The sequence below is a fragment of the Barbatula barbatula genome (genome assembly GCF_947034865.1).
Source record: "Barbatula barbatula genome assembly, chromosome: 21".
Lineage (NCBI taxonomy): Eukaryota > Metazoa > Chordata > Actinopteri > Cypriniformes > Nemacheilidae > Barbatula > Barbatula barbatula.
In genome coordinates, this window is record NC_136784.1 from 15,918,667 (window position 1) to 15,942,908 (window position 24,242).

General features: G+C 39.0%; 1 protein-coding gene across 1 annotated transcript in view; it reads left to right on the plus strand.

The window, feature by feature from the left end:
• The first annotated feature begins 2,114 nt into the window (after positions 1 to 2,114).
• The window catches only part of npr1a (natriuretic peptide receptor 1a), a 66,406-nt gene continuing 44,278 nt past the window's right edge, over positions 2,115 to 24,242 (plus strand). The window contains exons 1-2 of the mRNA XM_079484072.1: positions 2,115 to 2,261; positions 3,609 to 4,384. Of these exons, the coding sequence (XP_079340198.1) occupies positions 3,637 to 4,384 (748 nt within the window). The 5' untranslated portion in view covers positions 2,115 to 2,261; positions 3,609 to 3,636. The remainder of the gene's footprint in view (positions 2,262 to 3,608; positions 4,385 to 24,242) is intronic.

Sequence of the window (24,242 nt, forward strand, 5' to 3'; positions counted from 1 at the left end):
GTATGTGTATGTGGTTGACCGGAAAAGGTCAGGAGTGCAAGGGGCTCCGGATAAGCAGCACGGGCAGTGAATTGTAGGGCATTTGGTCAGCCAGGCCACGTGGGAATTGGCAGAAATTAACAAAAGGCGTTGGCCCTTTTGGGAAAGTGATGCACAGAATGTCAGCCAGCAGCTCTTTCACACACGCGCCTAATTTATGACCATAACTGGGAGGTGCTGGCCTGATGTCTTTCCCAACGCACTCTGCGTATGGAAGCCGAGGTCCCCCTTTGCTTTATTGATCTGAAAGCTGTTTGTCAGGGTGAATTCTGATGAGGATGGCACAAGATGAGATGCTCCTGCGAGAGGCCGAACAAAGAACAGAGGACAAGCAGATGTGCAGGAGAAGAGGGAGCAGAACCGATAAAAGTGTTATGGACGCAACAAAAATAGAACGTTTTAATTGGGAGGAAGTGGGCGAAAAGCTGGAACAATGAAGAGGAAGAAAGGCATGGGATTAAAATGTCGGAGGTCAAGAGGGGACCCCACCTCACCTCTCACTTACACAGTGGAAGGGACAACAAGGCAAGTCCTGCCTTCTCATCTCCAATCCGAGTTGTTTTTCCTGTCTATTCCCAAGCAGGTCATTGTTGTACAATGATGAAGTAGCCATTCCAGTGAGGGTCACAGCGACTTTTACAGCAACTAACAAACATGTGTCCGGTACCCCCTTCATGTTCATCCCTGCACAAACAGCCTACTAGATGTTCTATGTTTATTGAATACTCTTTTTATATTGTACAATAGTGTCTTCTAAAAAATGCGTCTGTTGTCAAATGTGCTCAAATGCATTGCATCCTTTCTATATATTACAGTCCCCATTTCATACACGGTCTTGCTTAACATATTTTTTCATAGCGCATGAAACAAATTTTCATATTTGTACATTTATTGAAAGACCCACTGAAGGTCCTTGAAATCTGCAGCTTTATTCAATGCATTGATTTAATTTCTTACGAAACAGGAAAGTTGGGCGGGACATACTGAGTTGTCCCTGCCCCTTTAAAAAAGCCAATAGCGGGGCAGACTCTGAATTCCAGACTCTAGAGAGCTTTTGATTGGTCAAACAAACTGAGAAGCTCTGCAGTGCAGGATGATGTCATAACAAATTGTTGATCCATTTTTGTGTAACTAGTTTAGAATCCTTATATCTTCTGAATGTGAACTGTGTACATGTTTTGGATCACACTAAGGCTAACATTTTCTAAATCTCTTACTTTTGATTTCATGGGGACTTTAATAACACTTAAACTGCTTTAATGGTTTTAAACATAAATTACATTTACAAGGTATACAGTTAAAAACTTTCAGGTTAGCAACAGACATAAATTGATTATGCTTACATTAAAGCTCTCGTACAGTCTGCGTTAATGGGAATGTGTTAATTTTTCTTTACAATTAAAAATATATAAGAATAAAACATTTTGCACAGTAATGGCAAACTGGTTTAGAGAAGGAATAGATTATTCTCAAGGCCTATATTTTCCTCTTTTATCGATTTATTAGAGGTTCTAATGACAGAAGGGCTATGCATATAAAGGGTTAAGATGCCACATGGCTGCGCAACAGTGCTGCAAACATTGTTTCTCTCTCTCTCTCTCTCTCTCTCTCTCTCTCTCTCTCTCCTCCTCCTCCTCCACTCCCGCACACGCTGTCATCCTTTCAGTTCTCTCATCCTCCCACTTTGTGCTAAACGTCGCTCTGGACCCACCACTCTGTGGATGTGGATGAACGGACAATTGTGTACTTAAAAGTCAGCCAGAAGGTTTTGGGGTAGTTCTCCTCACCAGCATTACGCATTTGCGGATGGAACCGTGAACGCGCATCTAAGACACTTTCTCATAATTCGCGCGTGATTAATAAACTGGGATTAGCGCATCTTGTCAACATCTAGAAGGGGAGGAGGACAGCGCTGAACAATGTTTAACTGCAGAAGCCTCAACACTCATTAACAAAGTTTCCAAGAAATCCACAGGCGTACAGGGAAGGGACATATTTCCTTTGCGCGATTCCCGTTTCCTCAGCGCACCACTGCGAGAGAGAGAGAGAGAGAGAGAGAGAGAGAGAGAGAGAGAGAGAGACGGTGCTTTGTATTAAAGAGTGGAGAGATCGAAGGTTTCCTCCTGTAAACTGCGCGTATCTGTTTGAACTGTGATAATCCACGGGATTTTAAACGTTACAGGGCAAGGCCAACAGAGGATTATGACACCAACCGAAAATTGGTACGTTTTTTCCATTGTTGAAATGATGTTAAAAGTTTCGGTAATGTATCTCGCTGAATACTTGTAGAGTTTGGGGAAGTTCACAGGATGAGTTATTACTATAAGTAAAATAACTATGGTTTTACTACAGTAACCAGTTTGTTTAACTATGGTAACAACACATTTTACATCATCACATGGTTACCATGCTGGGTTTATTTGCTCAGCAGCATTTTTGTAAGATTTGGTAAATAACTGCATCTGTGAGGGTTTTGTTTTGTGTGTTTAGCCTTCTAAACATCGCCCAAACGTGTCTGTCGTAATACATCATTAATAAAACGTTTTTTTAGTTTATTCTATCATACATTTATTGTTTGATACATTTGTTTATTCATTTTATTATCATCTTAGCCTGGCTTTTTATTGCAGCCCTCGGGTTTTAGGACATTTCATATTTTGTATGTTAATGTTATATCCCGCATTAAAAAGTAAAAAATATCATTTGAACACATGAAGAGTTTGGTTGCAAAATCATGCTTTTCATTATGTCAACACGTTTTTATTGTGTTAGTTAGCTGTCATTGATAGTTATACGGCTCAAACCCAAACAAACCAACTGCATTTTGATGTATATCAACTGTACTGCACAGTAAAAAACGGGATTTTGAAAATCCAAAAAGGATGGAGATGTCAATCTCATTTTGGAACCCGACTCTTCATATAGTCAAATGACAAATGTGTTCTTTTTAATGTAAGAAAATACTAAATGTCCTTAAATATGGAGTTATCTCATTTTGGAATCAAATGTGTTCTGTGGAATTAAAACTCATTCACACCAATAACTGTGACCTCAGGTAAAGATGAATAATAATTTAAACTATAAAGACTATTGTTTAGTCTTACTATTGAATTTAGAAATAACAATAGTGAAATCGACTACAGCTACTAATAGTGATCAAGCTGATAAACCATAATACATTGACAGACAAGAAAAATCCTGTTGAAATTCAAAGTCTTGTGCATTTATGTGAAACTGCAGCACACGAGCGTTGAATATATCGAATAGTTGTTTTGTTGGGGATTGTCATGATAAGACTCTGGGATTCTGCAGTATGAATGACACAGAATGTATTTCAATTGAGCTAAAAGTAAGTTTTAATGAAAACAATCAAATCCACAAGAAAAATATGTATTGACATATTGAAAATGTGTAAAACTTTGTTAACGACAATGACACCAGATTCTAAAATCTTTCTGCAGAATTCCATGAGCATAAATTCAGTTTCGGCCTGGTTGTAGTTATCGAGAACAGAGCATACACTTTAAAAGGTATTCTCTGAAAGGTTCTCTCTGTCTTGATTTTCCCAGACTCTTAGTTCTTCCCATCGGTTTAAGAATGAAAGATTTCTGCATGAGGCCGTTACGGCTCACTGTTGTAGTTCTGCTGACCGGTGTGTCGTTCGGAGTGGTCGAACTGGAGCCCCTCCCACAGAATCAGCATCGATCTCTCAGTCCCCGTCTTCCTGTACAGAACATCACCCTGGCTGTCATTTTGCCACTACGCAACACGGAGTACCCCTGGGCTTGGCCCCGGGTTGGCCCTGCCTTGCATTGGGCTCTGGAGAAGGTGAATTCTGACCCTAACCTTCTGCCCGGGTACCACCTACAATTGGTCTTCAACAGCAGCGAGAACAAGGAAGGCGTGTGCTCAGACTCTATGGCTCCTTTCGTGGCTGTGGACCTGAAGTTCTCGCATGACCCCTGGGCTTTCATCGGGCCCGGATGCGAATACTCCTCCTCGCCCGTGGCCCGTTTCACCACACACTGGGATGTTCCCATGATCACTGCAGGGGGGAGTGCGCTGGGCTTAAATCTGTATTCATCCATCACCAACATCGGCCCCACGCACAAGAAACTGGGCGAGTTTGTGGCCAGGATGCACCGACACTTCGGGTGGAACAAACATGCCATGCTTATGTACAGTGATAATAAGAAAGATGACCGCCCGTGCTACTTTGCCGTGGAGGGACCGTACGCAGAGATGTGCAACGACAGCATCACTGTGGATGACACGGGATTTAATGAGGATGAGGAGCCTGTCCGATATGAAACACTTCTTCAAGACATCAGTCAGAAAGCCAGAGGTAAGTGTGACACATTGTACTATACTGTATATACTCATTTATGAATAGACACACTAAGGGTTAACCTTGTGGCTTGAACCTTTTTCCTGTTGGAGCATATCTCGCATTTTGCAGAAAGGCACAACAGACACAGTCACAAAACAGCTGAATACGGTTGTCAGTCTGGTTCATACACAGTTGGGCTGTGAAAGAGAGCGATAACCACATAAAAGTCACAACTGATTTTCAAGTGCGAGGTTTGGAGGTATGTGCTGTACGAATTGAGCTGCATTCGACAACTAGATGTCTGTCACAGGGTTGACAAGCGTATGATATGTCATGCATGCCGTGCAGAACGTCAGGGCTATCAACTACTCTCAGCTTATTAGGAATGACAGAAAATAGAGGTATTGTGCGGTCAGCAGTTAGACAGGGACATTATGAAGGGGACTGAAAAGAGGTTGAAAAGAGGTAGAGAATTCGGAGAGGTTGGAAACAGCGGTATACTGTATTGTGTTCATCAATATACATCAATATCAATGTTACACAATAACATAATCACAACGTTTTTACAATGCAGGCATTATTTAGTTTACATTTGAAATTTCTGTACTATATTTCATCTTATATTTTTTTCACATGCTCTCACATTATACAAAACTGCCTTCATTTACATGTGTTAAAATCATTGTTTCTATTGATAATATTGGTCAATTCCAGCATCACAATATATAACATTTTGCATGTGACGTAAAAACTGTATTAAACTGTCACGATCGTGGTAGTGGAAGAACCTAAGCGCAGGCAGCAGGGATGAAGGGGTTAACGAATAGACTTTAATAATAAAACAGGAACAAAACAAACACCCTCGATGGGGAAAACACTATTAAACAAGAAACCAACTGAAAACTAAACACTCAACAAGACTAGCAAAAACTCAATAGGATTATCAGGAAACATGAACACTCCAACAGGGCAGGATACATGAATACGTACAACCAACGAGCACAAGACAATAGACAAGAGGGTATTATATAGGGAGACTAACAAAGGGGATAACGATGGGCAGGTGTGGGTAATAAGACACAGGAGGAAAGCAATACTAGGAACGAGAGGGGCAGGGCCAAATGACGAGACAGGAGAGAACACATATTATGTCCTGATTGACCATAATATGTTCCTCTCCACATAAAACACGTGGGTCTGTCATGATTCTGCCCCTAGACCAGAAAATCAAGACAAGAGCAGGCAGAATCATGACATTAAACCTTCTGTTTTTAATGTACTAAACCCCTGTTGATAGTGGCTAGACATTCAAAGACGGATGTTTTATATTTAACATTTGTAATAGAATTTTAAATAGAAAATAATTAAGATAAATAAACATGTCGGGCGTGACAAAAAAGACACAGTTTATGAGAAACGACATACTTTGCAAGTTTTCTGTCATTTAAAATGCACAATGATACCCAACAAATGGAGAAGGGATGATTCGTCACAGAACAAGAAAAAGCTATTAAATTTTAATATTTCATGTGCCCTTGTATGAGAAATATGGACAGTTATGGATGTGACGATTCTGAAAGAGGCCTTTACCTGATCTGAGAGAGACCACCGAAAGTTGACCTCTGTGTGATCAATATGATGAAACCTTGGGTAAAACTTCATTTTTGTTCATGGTAATGTCGACATGTGCATGGAATTGCTCTATTCTGGTTTTGAAATATAGAAAGAAACATGCATTATTGGTAAATCAGCTTTGAAGCCAAATGTGTTGTGAAAAGTGCTATAAAAATAAATTAAAATATATTAAATAATAATTCATCGAATTAAATGAAAAACCTACAAAAAGCACGCTCGCATTTTGCACCCATGGCTGTAGTTTCCTTTCTGATGTTATTACTATCTTGAGTGCGAAGACGACACATACAGATCTTCACCATCTTATTAAAGCACATTATGGGATAACTAAAGAACATAACACTTATCCGCTGATATATAAACATTGACATAAACGTGACTGACAGGTTTATAACTACAGCCTATAGACTTTCATTAAGTGCACATTTAGCTAAAAGAGTTCTCAATTTGTGCGAGAGAGCTGACACAGAACCTGCACAGGTGAAGGAAAACAGGAAGCAGAAACCCCCTGAGCTCAGCTGTGCCCGTGCGGGGATGACAAATGAGCTCACTGAAGCACAGCTCTGGAAACAATTAACTCAGAAGAGATTCAAGAGCACTCAACCTTGTCCCTCTGCCCCTATTCCCAGAGTTTAAAAAAAGATTGAGCGTTTCATAAAAGTATGTGCACTGCACAAAAGCCTGAAGATGAGACAAATTTAGAGACACGCAAAGGATAATTTTGAGACGGAGAGAAAAGGTGAATAATTTAAACAATAAGAGCTTCACTGGAAGTGCGTGCCGCTTGCAACCCCAGGGAATGTGTATTGATAAAACATATAAGCGTTGTATGGAAGCACCTGTTACTGCATAAATGTACAAAAATAACTTTTTAGACCGGTCTCACTGTCAGCTCCCCAAAGACGCTTCAGAGTCAAGGTCTCCTATTGAAAGATAAAAGGACAGACAGCAGCTGAAGATGGATAGATGTACATGAAGTTTAAGAGTTCAGGGCACAGTGGATGTGTCTCATCTCTCTGTGAGCTCCCTGTCTTATCCTTCTGTTTTAGTGGAAAAGCACTCATGTAGCTTTTAAAGCCTTAAATACCTCCATCACAACAGCCATCACCTGTTCTTCTTTTTTTAAATAAAAGCATTAAAACTTTTTAGTTCATGACACCACTCAGCCCGAGTGGGATACAACGTCATGTTGGCAGACAGAGAACCCAGACGCAGACAGCAGTTGAAACATAAATACCTTTATGAACAAACGAAGACTCACACAAGGGGGTAAAAACAGGAAACAAAAACAACTTGAAAAAAAATTGGCTTCTCAAAAAGGCACGGAGATAACAGTGTAGACGCAACACATAGCGTGGACATCGAATGAGCGCGACAGCAAACACAAGGGCATTAAATGGGCAAAACAAACGAGGGATAGTTACAATGGGCAGGTGTGGGAAGTGAGGGGGCGGGGCCAAGAGACGCTACAGGAGACCACATGGCGCTAAGCAACAAAACAATGGCCATGTGCTTCCACACAGAGCACAAAAGACATGGTACTGTGACAGCCCTGTCCACAATACTAGAAAACACCTGACAAGGTGGACAGGATCATGGCACAAAATGTAGTGTTTTTCATCATGTCAATTTTTGGTCTTACGAATACTCCCCCGAATGTCTTTTATTTAGACATTCTAATAATTTTATTTGCAACCTCTCTGATCGTAATCTTACATGCTATGAGGGACGGACAGTATGCAACTTTGAATGTGAAGAGTCTGTGGAGTCACTCCAGAAAGTATGTCTCGCCCAAGTGCCAATGGACGGCCTTTAATGCTTTTCCTGTTCTTTAAGAAAAAACTGAAAAGAATTGTACACTAACCCTCTCTCTCTTTCTCTCAACAGGTAGTGGTCTAGCTTTTGTTGAATCTAGTAACTTTGTATTTGCACCTATCGTACTATTGCTCTTGTATGACATATCGCTTATTGCTCCCTGAACTCTTTGTAAGTCACTTTGTATAAAAGCGTCTTAAATGTAAGAAATATCCACACGGGCTACAGCGGGTCTAAATATTGAATCCCTATCTATGTGAGTAATTGCTATCTCTTGAAAGCAGAGCGAGTGTGAACAGCCTGTAGCAGCGCTTCTGTGAGAGCGTCTTTCTGTGCTCAGACAGAGCCTAAATCTTCCGCCGCTGTTTCCTGAGCGTAGGCGATTAAATGTGCTCAGACGACAGAGAGACTTGTTAGATGTCAGCCGGAGCATGACATTCTTTTAATAACTGCTCCCCCTTCTTTGATCTCAAAGGCACACACACACACAAACACACATTGACTGAGTTCAAAGAGAAATGCTCATGACATACTTTTCTACATTCGGCCAGACAGTTATATGTAGACAGCTAATTGTGCACAGTTATATTACAATATTAACCGTCATGGTAGATTTGGTATAAATCGAGCTGATTGTGTCATTTTGTGTAATCATTTAATTCAGTTACATTTTTTACAAGTGCTCAAATAAACCTAGATTGTAGTGAAGTAATGTTTCCTGAACAAAGCAAACGTGGAGTTACAATCTAATTGCAATTTTCTTAATACAACAGACATTGACACAACTTGTGATCGAACTGTTTGAGTGATATCTATTGAGTGAGTCAATTTCTATTTCAAAATATGCTTTCGTCATCGCGGTTACATTGTGTTAGTGTAACAGGATCAAAAGTCAAAATGGCTAATAATGACATTGACTAGCAAATAGTATCGCATCAAAGTGTTATAAATCATTTATTCTATATATTCTAATGGATAGTAAAACAAAAATAAATAAATAAACAAACTTGTATTAATATAGGGGGAGGCAAACAAAAGCAAACAATACCTTATAAACACGAAAGGTCATAAACACGCTCGGCATAGGTCGTGTTTTGCCCATTACCCTGATTTCATGCTGCATGTAAACGCCTTTGCCGGTCAATTTCCTCACTATATATAGTGAATGCAAAATAGTCCACTATATGGGGAAGAAATGAATAAAATCGATTTCGGACACTGACGTAATATACCCTGCGTCTGACAGTACTATCGCAGATCTACACCAGCATGGCCTTATAGATTGTAATGTAAAAAAAAATTCACCTTATTTGTCACGTTTATTGTCATATTTTATAATAAAGAGAACAAAACAACAGTTTGTCATTGTCATTGATTTACCGTAACGTTTATTTATAACATTAAATACAACTATTTAATAAATTTAACACTGTCCAATAACATTCATTTAATGTTTATCTTTAAAAAGGTAGAAAATAACTGTCAACAAGAACAAACACAAGTGTATAAACGTAAATTCGTGGCACAAACAGTTACTTTCCACCAGGTGATTCTAATCCGAGGGTATCGCACTGGGAATGAGTGAGCGATTAAAATCAGAGTGCATTGTGGGTCAAAACTAGTGAACGAATGTAGGGAATGAGTTGTTGAGTTAAACTGATTTTAGAGTAGAGTAGAGAGGAAAAGCATGATTTATTTTTGCAGTAATAAAAAAGTCTGTGTACAGTAAAAATATTTAGTTTCTTTGGTACAGCCAACAAAAATTACATGACACAATTACAATAATAAGAAAATGTGATAGCAGGCTATTTGTGGTTTTCTGTGTGTGTGTAACAAAGATATGGCAGGAAGAACTACTGGCTTTATTTAAAGATTCACACGGTTCAATAATCCAAACACAAGTGAACACTCTCTCGGCTTATTTTCGTTTACATACATTAACCACAGTCTCTGTGTAGATTCCTCTTTGGAGCTCGCTCGTTCAGACGGTTCTCTAGTAAGCAGTACGTCTCTCTCTCACTTCAGTATGGTGACCGGAAGGGGACAAGCTCGTTTCACTTAGTTTGTCGTGGCCACGAGCTATAACCTTGTTGGAACGTGATAATATGTTATGGCCTTTCTGAGTACTCAAATGGAAGTTCAAAACAAAATGTAAAATTCGATATTTGCTCTTTTTTACTAAACGTAGCCGACATTATTTGCCAATATATACATGACTAAAGTAATGAAAAGTGAAAGTAAGACTCTTTTTTCTTGTCATGAATGAATAAGTCTGTATTGTAAAATTTTAATACCTAAATGTAGCAGAGCGAAGGGAAGGGGGAGGAGGGGGCTTGAAAAGCCCAATACTCTAGTTTAAATCGACTACGCCACCCCACAATTTGGGGAAATAACCCTAGTTAGGGCACACAGGTTCAAATACCTAGAGTGAACAATTCAGGCAGCAGACGTGGGTATAAATATAAATTGTATTATCTTTTAAGTTTGTTAAATATTTAAGAGGTCTAATAGCAACGTTGGTTTATCACATAAGTAAACAAGGAAAACAAACAGAATTGGGTGAGTTGGACAGTTGGCTAGTTACAAAATAATAAAAAGAAACCCAAACCACACACAAAACCAATCAATAATAAACACAGCACTTCGTGTAAACTTAAATTATAACAGAGTAAGCAACCCCTCTCTCCACATATACCCAATAAATGACAGGGATAAGGACAAATTACAAAATAAACAAAATAAACCAACAAAACAATTATTCATGATACGAGAATATATATGTCAGACCTTAATGCTAGAGGGGATATGTAGAGGGATAATGCCTACCGGCAAGGCAAAAAAAAAGAAACAAATAATATTTATAAGAAAAAGAAACTAACATGAATCAAAGTGATTAACACAAAGCTCTACACACGACGTCACAATGAATTTGATGCAAGCGGTAGATGCACGCAGTCTGCAACACGGCGAGGCAACGCGCCAGAATAGCGTTGAGGGTTTGAGACAGTCGCTAGTGAGACAATGCACCAAAATTACTTCAACGAACTGCGTTCGCGAACAGAACAGTCACCAGGCGACAGCGTGCGCCGAAAGTCGCTGCATCAATGCACTCCAGGACAAAACAGCAAAGCAGTCAGGTTGCTTACCCTTAGCTTCGAAGAACCTTAACGCCTAAAATGGTCAAAAACCTATAAAGTATGAAACCAAAAAAATAGTAAACATTGTCCTAAAAAGCAAAACAGAAACAAACAATTTCGTATTTACTTAAGGTGCTGCAGCTTAAGTCATTAATAGTGGGCACTCGGCCAGCAGTAAAGCACATAAGCCTAAAAACTTTGGATCATGAGACACTAAAACAACTCTTATTAAAATAAAATAGACAAATATAAATGACATACCAGCACCAGCAGGCAGCCAGCCAAAGGGAACAACAACTCCTAAGAATAATAATAATAAACAACAACAATTATTCCCCATACAAAACAAACCCACCCGCTACAGACCGCCTTTCCTACCTGCGACGAGAAAAGATGACGTCACCCAGAAACCGGCACACATCCAGTTTGTCTGTATTCGCCCATATATATACACACACACCCACATCCCTAAATGGATTCAGCTGGCTACCTATGGCCTGCTCAATTAACCCTACTACATTAAGGTAGGGCTGCATGATTATGGCAAAACCGTTAGTTGTATAGCTTTGTCTTCGCGATTATTAATGTTGATAAACTTTACATTGAAATAGGTTTTTAAGTGTTGTAAATCTCTGTGAGGCAACACCATGCCCTTTAAAGCATAATAAACGTGTGCTTCTTGTGTACTATAAAAACTTTAAAATCTTCTGTGCTATGCGTTTTTTTATACCGCAGTCAAGTGCGCAGTTTGGTTTGTGAACCCTGAGAGCTGGAGTCAAAAGCAGCAGCATAGGAGCTGATGGACAGAACTGTAGAGAATGTCCATTGTGATAAATAGGCTTTTCCCACTGAGAATATAGGCCTATATATACAGAATATATAATCTTGTATGGAGAATGACAAGCTGCGAATCCAATGGAATTTGAAACACAAAACAATCCAAAGATACATTTTGCGTGATATTATAACACGTAGTAGGTTTATTTCATTATTTGATCCGATATGAAGCAAATATCCCAACACTTGTGCCAGAAATTCTCACAGTATTAAGGCGATTTAAACTAAGCACAATCTTGCACCGAAATTGGAGCCTTGAAATCATTATAAAATGTAAAAATAAATCATCATTCATAATTACAATTACAATATGAAGGGGAATAATGTAAACAATATGCTTTTGACATAATCGTGCAGCCAAGCCATATCGTAACAAAACCTATTCATTTATCACAGGTAAAATTATAAAGACTAAAAGGAAACGAATGTGTGTTGTTCACACTATATCTTTATTAAAAATAAATATTATTATAGTCCTATATATTTCTGATAGTTCCAGGCGCTAATAGACGTGTACCACAAGTCGTGACCACAAGATAAGGATTACATTCGCTCAACATAATAAGTTGTGGCCATGAGAAAGGATGTCATTCCCTCACCATAGGATATTGAAGGAACGACTTCACATCGCGTGGCCACAACATAAGAATGACGTTACCTCAACAAGCTGATCTCGTGGCCACAACATATCGCGTTCCCATGAGGTAATAACTCCTGGCCACGACAAAACTAAGTTAAAAGAGCATGTCCCCTGCTGGTCACCGTACTTCAGCTCTGTTTTGTTCAATAGCATCTGGCTGCAGATCGACACCTTCGCTTCCTGTGCAAGTGACGTCACTTGCAGTCGACACCTGTGCTTTAATATATAGTCTTTCAAAACTAGTAACACTTACATAAGTAAAAGCAAAAGAAGCGATGCAAAAAGAAACAATGACACATTGTGCAGTTTCTTTAGTCTCAACTTGACAGAACACTTTCAGAGTCATGACATCAACAACGTGTTTAAGGAATACGTGCATATCTTCGATTTCAGTGAAGACAAAACTCGAGGGTTCCAGAGCTGCAATTTTGTCCTCTGAAAATTCAGCCTTTTGTAATGTGTCCATGGCCTCTAAAACATCTTGGTCCTCCATGCAGAGTACTTTGGGCAGCTGAACCGAACCAAGCAGCACACTTGACTGCTCCAACACTACTTGCACAGGAAGCAAAGATGTCTGAGAGTTTAAGTGCAAGTGCAATTCTTTCAAGTCCTTCTCGTTTTGCTGGTCCTTTAATGCGGTCTCTCCATTATTCCAGAAATTCATGCATGGCTGACACTGAAAGGTTGTCGGACATAGCAACGGGAAAGATGGGGGCGGGTTTTGCGAAGGGTCAATTGGATTTATTAATACAGCCGATTGAAAACGCCACATGAGAATTTGCCACTTACACAAAGCCCTGTTGTTTTAAGACTTGTTTGCTGCTGTCAATTTCTGTGATCTTCAAGAAGGAATATGTTACGAGCAGAGGGGCTCGGTGGTTTTGGACCGGGCCTGGATGAGCACAGGCATTTTTGCGGTCGTCCCTATTTACCAGAGCCGTCCGTGCTGTTAAGCCTCATTGCTAAATCAGCCATATCTGGCTGTGAAGTGGGTGTTCAAACAGCATGGCTTCATCCAAAAGCTGGATTCGATATTTGTGCCTTTTAAGTCAGTGTTTACCCTCAGAGTGCTGTTTACTGAATCAAACTGGGATTTGTGCCTTTTTGTGCTGAAAGATAGAGATTAAAAAGTAAAAAATGCTGTACATGTATGTTGTATCCTGAAGGGAAACTGTGATGACATCACCTGTTATAGTAGAATTAAGAAGAATCTTAATTGCGTACTTGTGTTGTTTCAAGTGATTTTTTTTCTCACACACATTGTTGCATATGAACAATGCATTAACATGAAGTAAACACAACGAAAGTTACTGTAATTGAATTTTTTTTTTTTTGCTGGCTCTTGATAAACTGATATTAGGTGGTTGCCAGGACATATAGTTTTGGTGTGCTACGGCTAAGGTGATCTGTGGTTGCTAAGGTTGTTTTCTGTGACTGTTTGGGCATGCTGGGTGATGACAATGTCGATACTAACACTAACCCAAGTCCCGGGATATTTGGTCCCAAATATGTGTAGGTCTTTGACTTGACTTGAGGTAAAAGTGTAATCGCTCATCTCCTCAACAAGCCACGTGATGCCTGTAGCACCGCAGCACAAGAAATGTGACAAACTTTAAAACTTTTGATTTAGAAAAATTTACGGCGTACTACCTGCCTCTTTTCTTTCTAAGTCTGGCTTTTGTGGGGTGGAATTACCCCAGAGATGTTTCACATGGTGTCTCGGCTGGTTCAGCCTGTCAAAATTGTATTCTCTTGGCCTCCATGATTAAACGCCACAGAACAGGTACCTAGGTGTTTCTATAGCAACACAGAGCATCCGTCCAAATGCACAAAGGCAGGTAGGCGTGACAAGACCCGTCACCTGTGTCATACGTTTTCATTTACCGCAGACCAGAGTTGTCGAAACGAGAAGACAAAACATTTTTCCACATACAGGTGCCACCCCATAATTCTAAACAGAGTAAATCTCTTTACATACATCAAAGCCTGCATAAAACATGCAGTCCAATCTCAACACCTATTAAAAAGGCTTTACCACATCTGATTATGAAATGTAAGGGCTTTTCCAACAAGTCACACAGACCTGCAGTTGCTAGGCACCGCATTTACACTGAGTCTTTTCTTCAGTGTACAGGGAAAACCAACTTGAGCGAAGCAGCTGTGGAATCCGGGCCGGCTTGCTTTGCGCTTGCCCTGCCATGCGGTTGTTTTGCGCTTGCCCTGCCATGCGGTTGCTTTGCGCTTGCCCTGCCATGCGGTTGTTTTGTGCTTGCCCTGCCATGCGGTTGCTTAGCGCTTGCCCTGCCATGCGGTTGCTTTGCTCTTGCCCTGCCATGAGGTTATTTTGCGCTTGCCCTGCCATGCGGTTGCTTAGCGCTTGCCCTGCCATGCGGTTGCTTTGCTCTTGCCCTGCCATGCGGTTGCTTTGCGCTTGCCCTGCCATGCGGTTGTTTTGTGCTTGCCCTGCCATGCGGTTGCTTAGCGCTTGCCCTGCCATGCGGTTGCTTTGCTCTTGCCCTGCCATGAGGTTATTTTGCGCTTGCCCTGCCATGCGGTTGCTTAGTGCTTGCCCTGCCATGCGGTTGCTTTGCTCTTGCCCTGCCATGCAGTTGCTTTGCGCATGCCCTGCCATGCGGTTGCTTTGCGCTTACCCTTTGTATTTAGTTTTCATTTACCCCATCGTGGGCCTTTGTTTTGTATTAAAGTCTGTTCATTCGTTACCGCTGCCTGCTTTTGCACTAGTCTTGGTACTATTAATGCGTAAAACATCAATAAAATCAATCCCACAGTTACTCCCCACCCAGGATAACTGCTAGCACACCCTTTTGCACCTGGCAGGAACCAGGGTGTGGAATGATTAGTATGAACTGACATTTCCAGATTTCAGCTGCTTGACACTGATTCATTGAAAAAAGTGTGAATGTTATTTGGACCACATTCAGCTGGAACCGTGAGCTCATGGTAAAGTTAAGTCTTGTGATAATGAAGGGTTTTGGTTGGGTTGTTGAAATCGAACAGAAAAATCTGAGCTTTACCAAGACAATCTTGCAGAAAATCGAACTATTTTACGAAGTGGCTAATAATCGTTCGATCTTATTCATACATTTTTGTATGATTTGCTTTGGTTACTGCCATTAGGTTAATAAAGCAAAGAATCGATTGATCAATTTAATAATTAAAACATTATGTGTACAATGTAGTTTATTTGAACAATAAAACTAAATTTAAAAAATATATAAATATAAAAATAAACTTTAGAAATTCAGAATACCTGAAATAAAGAAATGCATGACAAACTAGTTTGAGGAAACAGATCCTCCAGTTTTATTATCTCAACAATTAACATTTCTATTATAATCCTATTTTAGAAATGAAATGTTTGAAAAGACATCAAATGAACATTCTCTACATTTTTTATCTAAAATAAGGAAATGAATAACAAAGTGAACAGATCCACCAGTATAATGATCTCAACAATGAACATTTCTATTATAATCCTATTTTAGAAATGAAATGTTTGCAAAGACACCAAATGAACATTCTCTACATTTTTTATTTAAAATAAAGAAATGCATAACAAAGTGAACAGATCCACCAGTATAATTATAATTAACATTTCTATTGTTGGCCTATTTTAGAAATGAAATGTCTGTAAAGAGACAAAATGAACAGTCTCTACATTTTTGATCTGCACATTAGATCTGCACGATCTAATGTGTTGTGTCTTATTAACTCAGTCTAATTCAATTCAATGTAATTTTATTTTATAGCGCTTTTACAATTTGCATTGCATCAAAGCAGCTACATGTATACAAGAAAACCAAGATAAACTAAGGTTGAAAACACTCTCTGCTGTTAAAGAAACTGTCAAGTCTCTTAAAAGTCCTCTTCGCAACTTAAAACTTGGGACCTTCAGCACTCATTTAAGGGTTAAGAAGCTTTATGAATTACTTTCTTCTTTACTAGGATATTTTCTGTAAGTCTTTGCACTAAGATTTTTAAGTTAAGTTAAGAGGTACTTTTAGCCTTAAGGTGTTTTGTGGAAACGGGCCCTGGTAGTCATTTGTGGCCGGGCTATCCTAAAGCCTTTGGTGTACACCAAAGAGTTTTTTCTAGAGGCAAACATATTACTCGGATGTGTCAAATGTGTAAAACTTTGGAATAAAAAGCTGCGCTTGTCGATGTCACTTTTTTCGCAGCTGTCCAATCACAGTGGAGGAGGGGCAGGACCAACCCTTATATTCTAAACATTCAATCAAAGCATATCAGTTGAACAAATATGCACCTAGCAATTTCATTTTAAAAAGAAAAACGCTTTTGGAGCCTGTTTGTGCTCATTCGTAAAAGTCATCATTAAATCCAAAATAACAATTCTTATTTTTATGGAATATTGGAGTGTTTATTATAAATGACTTATCTGTGCAAGTAATTTTTTTTAAATGTATTTTCCCCATAATCTTTAATCAAAATCAGAAACCCTTCCTCATCCCTTGCTAATGGGATAGGCATTTTTAAAAGGGCAGAAGCCAATTTTTTCCATTTGGCCCTTTCTTAGCAGAATAGGCATTTTTCAACAGTCCAATGGGAGAAAGCAATTGGGAATCGCCCACTTGCTTTTTTGCCAATTAACAAAGGAAATGAAAAAGGCTCATCCCATTTGGAAATGGCCAATAATTAAGAAACACCCCTTCTGTTTTCTGCAGAGACCTGCACTTCCTTCTGTGCATGATGCATGTTTTAGCTTGAGGGCGGGACTATATTCACTATCAAATGGCCACACCTTCAAGAATCCAATCAATTACCGAATGATGTAATCAAACCCCGCCCTACATTTTTCTTATTTTAAAGGACGTTTGACTCAGTTATACTGTATATCACTCTTTGGAAGAATAACAACTTCTGTTTCATGCTGACTTTCATATTGGTCTGGAAGCAATTGGAAGTAAGACACACCCATTGGACTGAATGTTTCATGTGATCCGAGGGCCTAAATGCTTAAATGTTTGAAATTAGCTTAGCGTAAAACAGAAGTAGCGCAAAATGCTAATGCAAAAATATTTTATGCATAAACTATTAAAATAAAATAAATATAAATAAACACGCTGGACAGGGAAGATCCAGAGTAAATGTGGTATAAAAAATCTTATGAAGTTAACTGAGATGATGAAAAATGCATCTGTGTTCCATTCACTGCGTCATTATTTTATCATTTTCATGACTTTAGTATTTTTCTATAATGTGGTCAACTGTATTAATGAAGAATGAACAGGTATATGTAAACTTTTGACTGGTAGTCTACACACACTCGGACATTTAGCTCTTAACCTCGTCATTCGTATAGCATCTGATAAGGTTTACTGGGAGTGTCGTTGGGGGAGTCATCTGGAAAACGAGACTGCACTTTCAGTAATTTCAGAGGCCATCTGTTGCCACTACAGACCCAGATAGATCTGATGGAAATTGGGTACCGTTTCTGATGCAAGTAGGGGTTTGTGACCCTGTTCCAAGGAATGGGTTAGTAAATTAAAGGTGACTAACACAAAACAGCCATTTTGTATCATATCCGGGCTGTGCCAAAGCCTCATGGGAGATTTACCAGTCAGATCTGATTGGAGATGTAATTTATCAGGACAGCTCACATGAGCGCAGTCTTGGGTCAGAATTGTGTATTGTATGTTTGTATTACAGAAAACGTTCAATGGACAGACTTTAACCACAAATCCTATTATATTGTCATTCTGCACCCAGTGCCAATGTTTTGTTCCCTCAAGAGGCAATTTAAATTTTGTCGACTAGATTAAATCATAACGAATATTTTGGGAAAATATGAGGCAGTTTGGTCGGCTGACGTCTTTCGTGGTAAAGTTTCATGGTTTAAATGGCTCCATTTATGGATTTGGTCTCATTGTTTGTTTTTCTCTGTGCCTGAATTACTACTGTCAACAAATGCGAAAAATGTTTTATGTGGCACAGATTGGATCTCGTTGCATTACGGGGCTAGATTTTTTGGCATCTAATTTCATTTTAAAGTGTGTTCTTCTGGTCATCTGGTGTTCATTCAATAACTAAATGTATAGTTTAATCAAATTCTAGTTTAGATTAGGGTTAACCCTTTCATGTATCAATTATAAAAACCTCTTTTGTGTTCTTAGGGCACAGAAACCAGATTTTTTTAACCTATTTTGAAGTCCCCCTCCAGTCAATAATTGTATTACTTAAAACAAATTTTAGCATGAAGACAGCATATAGGTTTTTTATGCTTGTTTGCAGCACATATTTTTTTCGGTGCTGATGTTGCAGAAGCAGAGCCAAGCCTATGCCCCATCTATACATACACATCTATGGCTCGGACTTCCTGATCCACTCAGCCAAATGTATTGACGTGATCGGTTACAGGTTTATGACGTAGAAAACCGTCAATTTTAATTCAATTAATCTCTTTGGAAAACTGCAGTTTTATGAAGAAAATAAGAGAAGGGGGACGGTAAATATATTTTAAGGTGTTCACTTGAATGGCAGAAATGGCTTTTTTAATAGCTCTCGAAGGTTAAGGCCATTCACGCCAGGACAGATGGGTAAAATCTTTCTAAATTCAATCTAATTTTTTATTGTTAACAACAATCTGACGATAAACAAAAACATAACAATAAACCATATTCATATTAAGATATACTGCATCTTTTACTTCCATTTCCTTTAAAACGGTGGTAACTGGATGTCCTCATGATTTAGAGTAGGGCGTTGTCTTTGCGTTTGTATTGGTTATGGTCATGTTTATTGGAAAGTGATTTTATGAGATTTTTTATGTTTTATGAACCAATGGAATTCTTTTCACACCAAGCAGGCACTACAGATGAAAATAAGACTGTATCGCTAAATCTGGCAACCCAATTGACAAAAGTACCTGTGTGAAATAATCTGCATCTTCCCTTTTAAATTAATTATAAATAAAACCCCAGAAAACTTGTTTAAACTAAATCCAAAAGCCAACGAATGTCGGTGTTTGTTTGTCAGATCAGTGTGAATTACCCGAATAACAGTAATGATGAGTAATCCCTTCCACCTTAAAATGTCAAAATGTTTAGAAATAAACGTAGAGCTATTGAAAGATGCACACGTTCTGCCTACGTTCCATTTGTGACACTCCGACACTATACGCGGTAGACCAATCACAGCAGACTAGACCATCTGACCAATCAGATTAGACTGGTCTGACAGAACGTAGGGGATTAGACAGTCAAGCAGTAAGGTCATATTAACTGCCTATTATTTAGAAAATGAAAGTGTTTTTACACCTTGTATGTACATAAACTTATTGTTGGACACTCCATAAACCGAAGTAGGACCTAAAAAAATCACAAAGTATTTGCTCTTTAAAGGGGCAATTACTCTTGTCACTAAAGTTAATCAAATAACAAAACACAAGAAGCATGCAACGAATAATGTTTCTCTATTTAATGAAGAATTTAGTGGTCAAGACTTCAAAGTGTTTGAGAACTTTCAAATTCTGCATATTGCCTACTTGTTAGAAGAGCACATACACGATATAATAATGGGTTTGTAAAGAGTTCACTTAAATGTAAATGTTTTAATATATGTTTAAATTAATAGCTATCAATTATATGTTGGTTATGATGGCTAAAATTAATGCTAAAATGAAGAAATAACTATTTCATAATATTTCTGATATCAGTAAAAAGTAAAAAATATAAACAAAGACTGTCTTTATGATGTTTCTTCATTCATTTGGAGATTAAATGTGAAATTATTAAAATATAAAAGTATATTTAAAACATTGAATTAATTGCAAGTATTTTTGATTCGATTCACAGCACTAATACACGCACATATAAAAATATCTTCTAGGCTTTGCAATGTTAATGCACTGTTTACTGTTTGTTGTTGGAATGGCTTTTTTATTTCAAGGCTGTACCAAAGATGTAGGCAACAAGTGGAAGATTGCTCAGCCACCCACCATCTCTCAGGTTTAATTAATTTAAACGTTCTTGTTTTTCTTGAAAGCTTAAGGCGTTTCCGGTAAACGTCTCTGTAGATCATTAATTCTACCGGTCTGACAGCGGACAGCTATTCATCTCGGGGAGGAATGAATGACCGAGGGCATTGAAGTGCATCAGGAAGAGAGAGACGAGAGAGAGAGGACAGTGATAGAGGCCGAGTGAATAGGCTCTCTTACAGTAATACAGACACTCCTCTGCTCCATTTCACGTTACTAACATGCGGTTAAATAAATCTCCTACGTGCCTGGACACGCTTGTCATAAAGTGTTCTCTTCAATCAGGATTTGTCTTTGGACTTTATTAAGACTGAAAACTGAGATATTGGCTGGCAGGAGGTGAGACACGTCCGTTCGCTTTTTCATTTAGCCTGAGAAAGTGGGAGAAAGCAGCACTTTCTTGAAGAAAACGACTGGACGAGAAAGTTCTTGCTCTTCCTACGCAGTTGTTGTTAGGGTAGGCAGAAACATAATTGTGGACAATATAGTTCATTTCATCTTAGTCCTATGCAGTCTTGAAAATCAAAATGGCACAAATGTGTAGTTTTTTGGAGGATTGATAGGAATTCAATATACTATACAGTACACACTTTAACTATGTACTACTCTAAATCATGAAGACCTTACATAATGGAGCGTTATGTTTTTATTACCTTAGAATGAGCTATTTCTATCTACGTACAAACACCGCGGGTCCATTTACATGCAGGGCTGGAGTGGGAAGAAAAATCGGCCCTGGGGGAGTGGGTTTGAGGTGGGGGATGTGTATGGTCGGGGGGAGGTTGAGGTGCAGGGTGTCATGCAGACGTGTCTTCACCCGGAACGCCCAGATGGCCAGTACGCCCCTGCTTAGATGGAATTCGTCACGTTGTACTTACAGTTGCCGTTAACAGAATTCATCAGCAGAGACGTTCCTTATAAGGAAACATCTTTTTAATAAAGGTTTAATAGTTATTGGAGGCTTGGTGGTGGTGATGATGTAGAGTGACTGTGGTGTAGGCAGATACTGTGAACATACAAACGATGTCATCCCTTCGGCACACTATTACTCAAGAGTTAAGAAACAACCATCTGCCTCACTAGATTTAAACAGGGTTTGTATGACTTCATGTTCAATGAAGTCAGAGTTTGAAAAGCATTTGAGTTCCCATCTCTGCACCGTAAAGAATTTTGGTAGAAATTACAGGATTACCGGAAGCAGTTTGCCGGTAATTTACTGTAGATTTACATTTATGTTATTTTCTGGCAACAATTTGTTCAAAGATAAATGATCATTAAACACTAACAAGTCTTTATCCTTACAGAAAAAACTGTAAATAACAGCCTCACACAAAGCATTCTGGGAACCAAAATAAAAAAAAACAGATAGGTTTATGTGAATTTCTGGTTCCCAGAATGCTTTGCATGAGGCTGTTATTTTATCGCCCTTTTTCTGTAACGATAAAGACTTAATGTTTAATGTTCATCTATCTTTGAACAAACTGTTGGCAATAAATTAGATAAATATAAATCTACAGTAAGTTACCGGCAACTTGCTACATAACTACGGCTAAAAATGTTTACAGTGTGGGTATTCTTTGGACTGTGTTGATACGTGAGAGAAGCCCACCCATACAATGGGTGCCCACTAAAGCGATCCCGAAAAATACTCCTCCACATCAAATGTTTATCTGTCATAGTGACCAATATAAATGTGAGAGTTAGATGGCAGAGTTGACGTATAGGGTTTGTTTTTGGCCTGGGAACATACTGCAGTGATTACTGTGGGGGTGGAGAGTGCTTAATATAAAAATGTATCTGGATTCATATCTCTGTCATTGAGTTATTTGTAGTGGCTTAGTTTTATCGTTGCAGCGTACATACAAGCTCTCACAGGGGCTATGCACGTGTCATGGCCTAAAGATCTGATTGAGTAATTTTATACATAGCTGGTTGATTGAGATTGATCAAACTGATTCGAACTGACTAAAAGAGAATGAAAATGCAAAAAAGCTGTTTACATAACATGACAAGAGAGCAGTGACAGTGTGAAAAGGAAAAAAAAAGAAGAAAAGCAGTGCAAAACAATGAGAGGTAATTTTTCTGTCAGTCACGTCATAAAGTATTCCCAGCCTTGTCGTTGTAAATTAAATACGACTATGAAACCAGAACTATATCAAGCTGTTATGGAGGTTCTGATGTGCCGTGGGAGCCATTAAAGTGATCGTTCACCCAAAAATGATGTCATCGTTTACTCACCCTTTTGTCATTTCAAACCTGTACGACTTTTTTATTTCAGAACGCAAAACAAGATATTTCGAAGAATGTTGTTAACCGCCACCCATTCACTTACAATGGTTTTGTGTCCATACAATAGAAGTAAAGGGGTTCCAGCGCTGTTACCAACTTTTCTTCTTTCTTTTGTGTTCTTGCGGAAGGAAGAAAGTCGTACAGGTTTGAAATGACAAGAGGGTGAAAGGGTGATGACAGAACGTTCATTTTTTACCATTTCACTACATTGTACAATAGCCTATGTATTGCGTGTGGTACACAATATGCGTGTATATCCAAAGAATCTGCTTCAGTTGCCAAAATGTGCAGGAGACAACAAAACACTACATCCCACAATGCAATGCATTTGACCTGACCTTCCTTTTCCGTGTAAGTGGTACGTTCCTTCAATCATCAAGCTCTTATGCAGTAATGCCACGGGTTGACATCTTTTCAACCTAGCAACACCATAAACGGTGAATGACATCATTGTAGCTGTCGTCCCTGAATGATGCATTGCTGTGAATCGCCATTTTATTGAAATTCGATCCATTTTGATTGCCTGTTTGTTAGTGGAATGATGTGTGGAGATCGCCAGTCAATGCTCAGTTGGTCACAGGAGTGACACCGAGCTAAAGATTTCCTTTTAACTCAACAAATCAACTCATTGCCAAATGTCTAAAATGCCAGCTAGGTTTGTAATATGTTTAAAAGAAACCGCACACAGCGGGCACCTAACAGCAGAAAAAAAGTCAAGACTTCATGTGTACGCTTACAGCCTGAGAATAGTTACAGAGCCCTTGAATCCGCTCCTCTCGACCTTCCTCACATCCCGCTCACTTCTGTCAGTGTTATTTAAGCCCCACCTGCTGCAGATCCACCGACTTCCCACACCTGAGAGACACGCGTGCTCTCTGTTAATCTAGCGGTATGTGATTACGTTTTATTACGGCTTTGAGTTTGGACAAAAATCAACGGCGCACACATCAGGAACAAAGTCTTTTACCCAGCGCCATGGCAACAGATACGGCACTTTATATCCTGTCACCGGGAGTTCCACCAATTCCATCAATTATTTATGAAATTACTGCTCAGCATTGGAGGCGTTCTAAGGCTCTGTCCAACAGGTGATAGAAACCAAGATGACACGTGAGATGAGGAATTGCATGATTCCAGTGCATTTATTTTCTCTGCTTACTCATTCTTTACCTAACACTGTTTTTAGAGGTAATGGTGTAATCACCCTCATGCCATTTCCTCAAAGTCCGTCTGTAGGAGCGGGGTCTTCAGGTAATTGCAGAGGCCATCTGACCCCCCTTTGGCAATTTGAATCGGAAGCATATAATTCCCAGCCCTCACTGCTTTATATCTGCCTGTATGTAAAAACCTCTCAACAAGTTAGTTTGGTTTAGTGATCATTTCCGTTTGGTTTTTTAAAATAATTTGAATGGCACAACATTCTTTGCTTGGATTAACACAATGTGGTATTCAGGAATATTTTCTGTTGCTGGGCAATTCCGTGAAAATATCAACCTTTCCGTGAAA